The 9,343-nt window shown below is 45.1% G+C and overlaps 1 protein-coding gene across 8 annotated transcripts in view; it reads left to right on the forward strand.

Annotated features, from left to right (window-relative positions):
* Nucleotides 1-7,293, forward strand: part of SH3D19 (SH3 domain containing 19) — a 157,165-nt gene extending 149,872 nt beyond the window's left edge. For all 8 annotated transcript variants that reach the window (XM_084768546.1, XM_084768547.1, XM_084768548.1 and 5 more), the window contains 4 exons: nt 534-720; nt 1,805-1,902; nt 5,325-5,666; nt 5,709-7,293. In XM_084768546.1, coding sequence (XP_084624672.1) covers nt 534-720; nt 1,805-1,902; nt 5,325-5,441 — 402 coding nt within the window. In that variant the 3' untranslated portion in view covers nt 5,442-5,666; nt 5,709-7,293. The remainder of the gene's footprint in view (nt 1-533; nt 721-1,804; nt 1,903-5,324; nt 5,667-5,708) is intronic.
* The last annotated feature ends 2,050 nt before the right edge of the window (nt 7,294-9,343 follow it).

Genomic DNA, 9,343 nt, shown 5'->3' on the forward strand with positions numbered 1-9,343 from the left:
GTCTTGCAGGCTGGGCATGGTGACACGGGCCTGTGATCTCAGCACTCAGGGAGGCATAGGCAGGCCGATTTCTTCCCGCTCAAGGCTAGCCTGGTCTACAAAGCGAGTTCAGGATAGCCAAGGCTACAGAGAGAAACTTAATAGTAACATAAAATATTAGGTAATATGAAGAAAACTTCTGGTTTTAAACTCTTACAACCCCTTACCTTTTAAAAAATACATATATTTATCTATTTATTTGTGTTTATATGTTTATGTGTGTGTTTATATGTGAATACCCTTGGAGGCCAGAAGAGGGTGTTAAATACCCTTGAGTTGGAGTTACAGGTGGTTGTGGTTGTGAGCTTCCTGACACGGGTCCTTGGGAACTGAACTCTGATCCTCTGGAAGAACAGCTTATGCCCTTAACCACTGAGCCATCCCACCAGCCCCTTACCTCTTGTTCGTCATCTCTGAAGCCTTGAGAAGTGCTGTTTGGGATAAACGCCCCCCCCCCCCCCCGCATTGCTCACCAGACACCTTCTGTGTAACAGGAGAGCAGCCCTTCTGAGGAATGGTGCAAAGCGCTTCACAGTTTCACAGCAGAGACCAGCGAGGACTTATCCTTCAAGCGAGGAGACCGGATCCTGATCCTTGAGCGCCTAGACTCCGACTGGTTCCGGGGCCGACTGCAGGACAGGGAGGGCATCTTCCCGGCAGTGTTTGTACAGCCCTGCCCAGGTACGGCAGCTGCGAGGGGAACCTACCGAGTTTCTTATGTCCATCTGGAAGATACAATTAATAAAGGCATCCCTACACTACCATGTCAGGGTTATATGGTGGGGGGGTGCATGGGGGGGTGGGCAAAAGGGGGGGAAGATAAGGTATCATTAGGTAGTTGTTGGAGGTTGGTCTGATGTATTTTGATGCTAATTACTGCTTGCTGTCTTTTAATATACCCCAAATCTTTTTTTTTTTTTTTTTTTTTTTTTTTTGGTTTTTCAAGACAGGATCTCTCTGTGTAGCCTTGGCTGTCCTGGACTCTCTTTGTAGACCAGGTTGGCCTCGAACTCACAGTTATCTGCCTGCCTCTGCCTCCCGAGTGCTGGGATTAAAGGCGTGCGCCACCACACCCAGCTAATATACCCCAAATCTTGCAGTGTAACCTTGGCCTACAAACTTACTCCTGTTTGACCAATAAAAAACGCCTGTAACGCCCTGGGCAGGCAAATGGGATGGGTGTGGCTCAGGTTCTTGGGCTTTTGGAGGCAGAGAGAATCTTGGGAGAGGAAGAGACGGGATGGAGGAAGGAGGAAGAGGAGAATCACCATGGGATAGGAAGAGAGCCACGTGGCCCAGAGGAGGAATTCTGGAGTTCCTCATGGAACGAGAGAGAGAGCATGAGCAAGTGTTTAGGGATTCCGGAGGGGAGGTTGCCCAAATTAGAAGCAGATGGAACGGGATGGAGACTAGGAGTTATTGGAGGGTAGCTCAGGAGGTAACATCTGCCTTGCCCCACGTAAAGGCTTATTCTAAAATACATCAGGCGTGTGTGTTTTCATTGATCGTTAGTGGGTTAGAAAAATACCGCCATAATAATAATTAGCCTAATAATAAATATTTATTAGGCCACACTTCTCAATGAACAAGTAGTGGCTGGCTGACTGTCACTAACAAATAGACTTTGTACAATTTTTTTTTTTCCTGCTAAGTTAAGTAAATTCAGGACTACTCGAAAATTTAGAGCCTGACCAGGCGGGCTCGTACTGTTTGCAGCTTTGTGTGATTGTCTTCCTGCATAATTGAGATTCTTGTATGTTTGCAGCTGAGGCAAAAAGTACGGCTGCCGCAACACTGCAGGGGAGGAAGGCCAAAGCCCTGTATGATTTTCTTGGGGAGAACGAAGATGAACTCTCTTTCCAGGTCAGAATGCATATCTTTTTGTACCTCACCAACACTGCACATTTTGCAGTGTTGACGTGGATGGAATATTGATCATTACTTAGGAATGAAGAGCTCTCAGACCCTAATTGTAAGGAAAGAGAGTGGACAGAACTTGGCATGGTAACACAGTCCTAGATTTCCAGCCCTTAGGAGGCAGAGGCAGGAGGATCATGTATTCTTAGGTTAGCTTGAGCCTCTAGTGAGGCCTTGTCAAAAGCAGGTGAGGAGGTTTCTTTTCTTTTTTTTTTTTTTAAGATGTATTTATTAATTATGTTTACAGTGTTTTGCCTGCATGTACACCTTCTTGCCAGAAGAGGGCACCAGATCTCATTATAGATGACCATGTGGTCTCTGAGAATTGAACTCAGGACATTTGGAAAAGCAGCCAGTGTAACCTCTAAGCCATCTCTCCAGCTCGCAACAAGGTTTTTCTGTGTAGCCTTGGCTGTCCTGAACTCTCTTTGTAAACCAGGCTGGCCTCAAACTCAGAGAGATCCATCTGCCTCTGCCTCCCAGAGTGCTGGGATTAAAGCCATGCGCCAACCACTCCTAGCAAATAATTTTTTCTTAAAAGAAACCAAAATATAATCCTTACCTTATTGAAAAAGTGCCTCTTATGTTCTCAAAGGCGGAACGGAAGTAGGTTTCTGTCACACCATGATCGGGATGTCCAGGCAGTGCTTTGGGGCTGCTCTGTAGGAAAGAGACTGATGCAGGGGTCACTGCTGCCAAACACCCGAGGCACAGCAGTAACGCCTCTGTCTTTGGATGCTCTGGGAGCAACTGAAGAAGATGAGACCTAAAACAGGACACTGCCCAAACAGCGGTTTCCCTCGTCTACAGAGTGAGCAAGGTGCTGAGTCAGAGGATGCTGACTCAGCCTCCTAGGGCTGGCTGAGAGTCATCTGGGGTAAAGTTGGCAGCTCCTACTCGGTGATCCTTTCCTTTATTCTAAGACTTGCTCTGACTTTTATATTGCAGTGTCATTTCTCTTATAAAGCATTGTTAACAAGTGACGAGCGTCTCAAGTTGGTAACTCCATTCTTTTTCCAGTGCCTTGATCCTCAAATGCCTAAGTTTAGAAACCGTTGCTTTACTCATTCTCAGTCTTGCAAGTCAACAGTTCAAGTGTTGTTCCTTGTCTTCAGGTAAAATAGCCAAGGCTATTAAACAGAGAGACCCTGTCTCGAGAGAGAAAAAAACAAAAAACAAAAACAGTCAGGCGTGGTGGCGCACGCCTTTAATCCCAGTACTTGGGAAGCAGAGGCAAGTGGATCAATGTAAGTTCAAGGCCAGCCTGGTCTACAAAGTGAGTCCAGGACAGCCAGGGCTACACAGAGAAACCCTGTCTCCAAAAAAAGAAAGAAAGAAAGAAAGAAAGAAAGAAAGAAAAGAAGAAGAAGAAAACATTGCAGGTGAAGAATTGCATCCAAACTTTTAGGGTATCACATTGATGTTGAGGCGAGGGGGGGATAGAATAAGCCAGCAATAGAGCAACAGAGTACAGTCTGTGCAGGCTGTTACAAAGCAGGTTTACAGTAACTTTCCACCATGAACTGTGGTGGCCTCGTAGCTTCTCCATGAGGAGTATGGGCCCTACAACACCCTGAATTCTGCCTCTACGCTAATTTTTTTGTGCAATCCTGACGAGTTACGTTAAGCTGTCTAGTCTTTTTTGTTGTGGTTGTGGTTGTTGTTGCTTTTGAGACAGGGTTTCTCTGTGTAGCCCTGGCTGTCCTGGAACTCATTCTGTAGACCAGGCTGATCTCGAACTCAGAGAGCCACCTGGCTCTGCCTCCCAAGTGCTGAGGTTAAAGGTGTGTGTCACTCCACCCCGCATGTTGGCTAGTCTTCTGTCAACGTGACAAAAACTAAAGTTATCTGAAGGAAGGGTACTTCAGTTGAGAAAATGCTTCTGTAAGATCTGGCTTGGGAGCATTCTCTTAACTAGTGATTGATGGGGGAGGGCCCAGCCCATTGTGGGTGGGGCCATCCCTGGGCTGGTGGTCCTGGGTTCTATACGAAGCAGGCCAGACAAGACAGTAAACAGCATTCCACCATGGCCTCAGCATCAGCTCCTGCCTCCAGGTTCCTGCCCTTTTTGATTTCTTGTCCTGACTTTCTTCAGTGATGGACTACAGTATGGAAGTGTAGGCCCAATAATTGCTTTCCTCCACAACTTGCTTTTTGGTCATGGTGTTTGGTCACAGCAATAGAAACCCTAGCATATAATATGTGATATTATATATTATATATATGCATGTGTATGTATGCATATATATGTATATGTGTGTATGTATATATTTATATGTGTGTGTGTGTATAATGTCTGAGGTTCAGATTCTTCATCTGTAAAACAAGGAAATTCAGTGCTGGGGAGATAGCTCAGTGGGTAGAGCACTTGCTGTGCATGTGAGGACCAGGATTCAGTTGCTCGGTACCCATGTAAATGACAGGAAGTCATGGCAACCTGGTGAGGACAGGGCCCCCAAAGCAAGCTGGCCAGCTATCCTAGCTGGGTTAGTGAGGTCTGGGTGCGAGGAAGAGACCTTTCCTCTGTCACACAAGGTGGAGAATGATTGAGGAAGGCACTTGTCATCAGCCTCTGGCTCCCGTGTGTTCATACACATATGCACTTCTGCACACGTGAGCCTACACACAGAAACACACACACACACATACACGCATGCACGCCACACAAAATAAATACGAAAATGTTCTTCCCTAAAATGAGAACGCTAATGGTACTCACCTCTGGAAATGTCATTCCTTAAGGTCTTTTTTGTAAGGAACAGACTAGGGCAAAACACACAGGAAGCCTATGGCTCACTCTTTCACCTGTCATCTTTACGTAAGCATGACGTCAGCGTGTCCCTCTTAGACTGCCCTCATGAGTAGCAAGGCCACGCTCTCTGCCCCTCTCCGTCGTTGCCCTGTCTTCTCACTCTCCACGATTGACTATACTATCCCCCTGTTACCCAGACCAGGACCTGCCACATGGTAGACATCCTGCAAATGCTTGTTTGATGAAAATATGCATGTTTGCATGTATATATAGCTGATACTGTTGTTGGTGTTTTTTTTTTTTTAATGTGATTTGGACATGGGAGCATAAGCCATAAACAGGGAACTCAGCACACAGCACGGCTGACAGTGCCGGGGCAGGGGCAGGGGGGCAGGGGAGAGAATCGAGTTTACTTTGAGAAAAAGAGGCCTGCAAGCAAATGTCATCATTAGGTATACATCATCTGTGCGGTTTATCATTTAAGCCTCTCAGCAAATCAAGATAAATGAGTTATCTAAAGAGCCGATTATTCACTCCGCTCCAGGTAGGCTGTGCTTTGTGCTTATACCCTGCAGAAGCCAGTAATTATTTCTAACTCCTGTCTGTCTTCTTCCAGGCTGGAGATGTAATAGCGGGGCTGGAGCCCGTAGATGATGATTGGATGAGTGGAGAACTAATGGGAAGATCTGGAATCTTCCCCAAAAGCTACGTCCAGTTTCTGCAAGCCAGCTAAAGGTGAAGCCCGGCTGCTCCTTGGCACGAGAACTCACTTGAACATTCACTTTGACTATCAGATATTTTGCACTATTTTTGTAACGGAAAGAGAAGTAATCTAAGATGTCCATGGTACACTAGGATTTCTGAGAGCAGAAAACTTGTAGGCTTTAGAGTCTAGCTTAATTCATAGTGGAAAGGTGTACGTGGAAACCACCATGAGTGAGGAAGCCAGCAAGAAAGTGTTAGCGGGGAGCGGGGGGGGGGGGTGGGGGGTGGGGGTGAGGGGTGGGGGTGGGGTGGCAGGCAGTGCCCACTTCCCCCGGGAAAGCATCTGGTGCCGGCTGGCAGCAGCGTCGGGAGGCTGACGAGCAGGAACTGTCCTCACACACCTGTTCCGTCCACACGCAGAACTAACCGTGCTTCTTCATTTTCTACTTTAGTTTAAAAAGAGGGCGTTTGACACTCTACACGCTGTAACTATCAGGACATGGATGGTAATCTGAATTTCGTTTTTGATATTCAAATTAATTCTAACAGCTTCAGCACAGTAGAGTCTTAGTCCCAGGGCAAATTCTTGCTTCCGGACAGAAAGCTCGGTAACTAGAGGAACATTTACATGCAGCTGGGGAGATCAGTTTCCCCCAATGCCCCTTGTGTTTCCCAGCATTCCCCTATCTGTCCAGGGACTTGAAGGGGTCAAAAGAACCAGAAGCACCCCTGAGATGCCTTGCTAACTCAACTAACTGACTCTCCCATGGACATGCCTCACTTAGCTCCGCCTCGGTGTATACTGTATGTTAACAGGGTTATTATAAAGCACATCTTCTGAATCTGCAATCGTTCCTTTGACAAGTACTGGTACCCAGAGGAAAACTCGTTTTCTTTGCCTTACCCCAGTAGTACATAAAAGCGGTGTCTTATTATAGTAGTGCGTTATGAATCATGGGTAGTATCTTAGAAGGCAGAGCAAACGGTAAGATGAAAAAACAGGACCAAGCCCCCATAGCTCATTCCTCCTTAAAATAATCAAAAGGAAAAATAATTTAAGGAGGCTGGCATAGTCCCTTCCACCACCACCTCGACCATTTCCAGCCCATCTCTGCATAGTTATTGGAGTAAACACAAGACCGCTTCCCTGTTGTCCAAGGTCACACGTCCTGAGCTTAAAAGGGGGTTCTTGCGTGACTGAATCAATTACAGTTTACAAACTAAAGCCAGATGGATTGAAGACAATCTCCCTCACGGATCAGTGGGTTAGCATTTCACTGGGAACGGGGAACACTTCCCAGCAAGGTTCGCGGCTCTCTTCTGTTTTGGAGAAGAGTTCCATATGCCGGACCGCTTCTTGGTTTCTGTTGTCTCCCCCACTGTCCAAAAGCTGGGCAGCCAGTGGTGACCTGAGCACGTGGCTTCTATAGGGAAGTAATATTTACTTTGTCTTTGACTCAGTTTCCTACCCCTGGCATGTGATTGCATTTGATTTTAGAATTTAGAACCTGGGGGTTTCTCCTACCTGTTTGGGGTTAAGAATGTATACAGAGAATCCTTGTACGTTTTTGCTCGGAAAGGTTTTTTGAGAATGGGATGACTTAAAGTGTTGTTCAAACTCATTCCTCATTTGCAGTAAGCCATATACAAGAGCAAGAAAAAGGGGTCAAGGGTGTGGAGTGGGGCATGGAGTATGTCTTTGCCTGTGGGATTTCAACATTTAATAGTAAAGATTCTGAAAAACCTATCTTTATTGAAGAAGAAGAAGAAAAATCCCTCTTAAATATTGGCCTTCTGTATGCAGAACAATAAGTCAATGGTTGTGTATCTACCTGACAACTATAATAAACTGAACTGAGCTTTTCAGCCCTCGTCTCAGGCTTCGGGTGTAGATAGTGTCTTCCTTGTCTTGGTATCTTCAGTCTTCGCACAGGTCGGGGAGGCGGCTCTTCGCTAGGCGGGTTTGGTGGACAGACAGGTGGACAGCTTTCACAGAGGACAGCACTATCTTGAGTCTACTCAATGCCTTTGTTCTTTTTTTTTTTTTTTTTTTTTTGACAAAAATATATAATGGGACAAATTCGCTTTTTGTCCTCTTGCTCTGCTGTGCTCTGTTTGGCTTGCTATTTATTTCTCTCTCAACTAATAGAAAGCAAAACGCAGCTGTGGGGTTCCCATAGGTACTTTCCCACTATGTATATAGTGATTGAAGTCAAGGCAAAACTCAACAATGTTCAAAGAAAAATTATTAGGTTTGGAGAAAATTTAATAAGAGGTAAATGGGAGTGGGTTGTTATGTTTGTTTCCAAAATTTTTAGGTGAAGGCTTGATATTTTTCATCTTTGTCAGAAGCTTTTCGCAGCTGCAATGAAATACCTGATTATAAACAACTTAAAGAAGAAAATATTTGTTTGGCCTGGTTACAGAATTTTCGATCCAAGGTCATTTGGTGTCATCGCCTTGGACATGAGGCAAACCAAAACACTACGGTGGGGACATTTTCAACATCTAGCATCTATGCAAGTGAAAAGAGGCAGAAAAGGAAGAGGAAAATAGAGAACCAGGAAGGAAAAAAGAGGGGGCCAGGCAGAAGATATACGAAGAAATGCTTCAAATAGCCTTCCTCCGTCTCCTAACCCCCTGCTCAGCTGTGGACTCTTCATGGTCTGATCGTGACCTGGTCACATCTCAGTAGTGCCTTAGATAGAGAGCAAACCCTTCACACATGAGCCTTCTGTGGGCACCTTCACACCCAAACCGTGCATCACTCAAGCCTCTTGAAATACTCAGGTTTTTCTTTGTTTAGGTTAGAAGTGGAGAAGCCATGTTTAATACATTGTCCTTTGTTTTTGCAGTGCAGGGCATTAAACCCAGGCTTGTGTATTCCAGGCAAGTACTGTACGACTGAGCTACATTCCTTCAGCCCAATATATTATCCTTTAAACGCCGAAAGATAAAGTGTTCCCTTAGAGGCCCTTGTGTACGCTGCTGTAGGAAGAACGTAACTTCTTTCGTTGCTCTTGAAAATCAGACTGTAACATTTACAAGAGAGAACATTAGTGTACATTAGAACAGGCTTGTTTAAAAGATACTTGTGGGACTGTAAGTCAGTTTCCCTAATATCACTGGGTTTTAGGTTTTTTAGGGTGTTTTGTTTTTTTGTTTGTTTGTTTGTTTCTGGTTGGTTGGTTTTGGGGGTTTTGTTTTTTGTTTTTTGTTTGTTTGTTTTATTTGGGACAGAGTTTCTCTTATAGCCCTGCCTGTCCTGGACTCAGTTTGTAGACCAGGCTGGCCTTGAACTCACAGAAATCCGCCTGCCTCTGCCTCCTGAATTCTGGGACTAAAGGCATGCGCCACCATGCCCAGCTTGTATTTAGTTTCTTAAACCTGGGCACATAAACCTGAGAAAACAGCGGTGGATATATGATCAGTTACAAGGGATTATTTTCACTTTGGTATGACCGTTAATGTTTTCCTTTAATTAATGTCAGATGCACATAGGCCATAAGATTTATGACTCAGTGCCGTTCTGAATGTCATTGAGTGAATTCATAAGCTGATTATTTTTTCAGCTTTTCAGAAATTTCACTTCAGAACTAATGGGAAATCATTTTATACCTGTGCTTTTTACTTCACTGTGTGGAACAAAATCCATAGCCTCGCCCGGAACACTGCTGCCATCTAGGGGCCTCTCCTTTCATTACAAGCTCTTCTTTTTCTACCACAGGTGGGGGGGACCAGAGAGCTCAACAAGAAGGTTAAAGGACTTGTTGAAAGTCACAGGCAGAGACCTACGTATAGCCTCGCCCTGCTGATAACCAATCCAGTGTCTTTTCCATTTATTATGCTGAGATGGCTGAAACGATGTGATTCTCTTTAGCTGCTAAAATAGGTTAGGCGACTGGAGAGATCGATGGTTTAGCCATTAAG

Source organism: Acomys minous (assembly GCF_964271855.1).
Source record: "Acomys minous genome assembly, chromosome: 19".
Classification (NCBI taxonomy): domain Eukaryota; kingdom Metazoa; phylum Chordata; class Mammalia; order Rodentia; family Muridae; genus Acomys; species Acomys minous.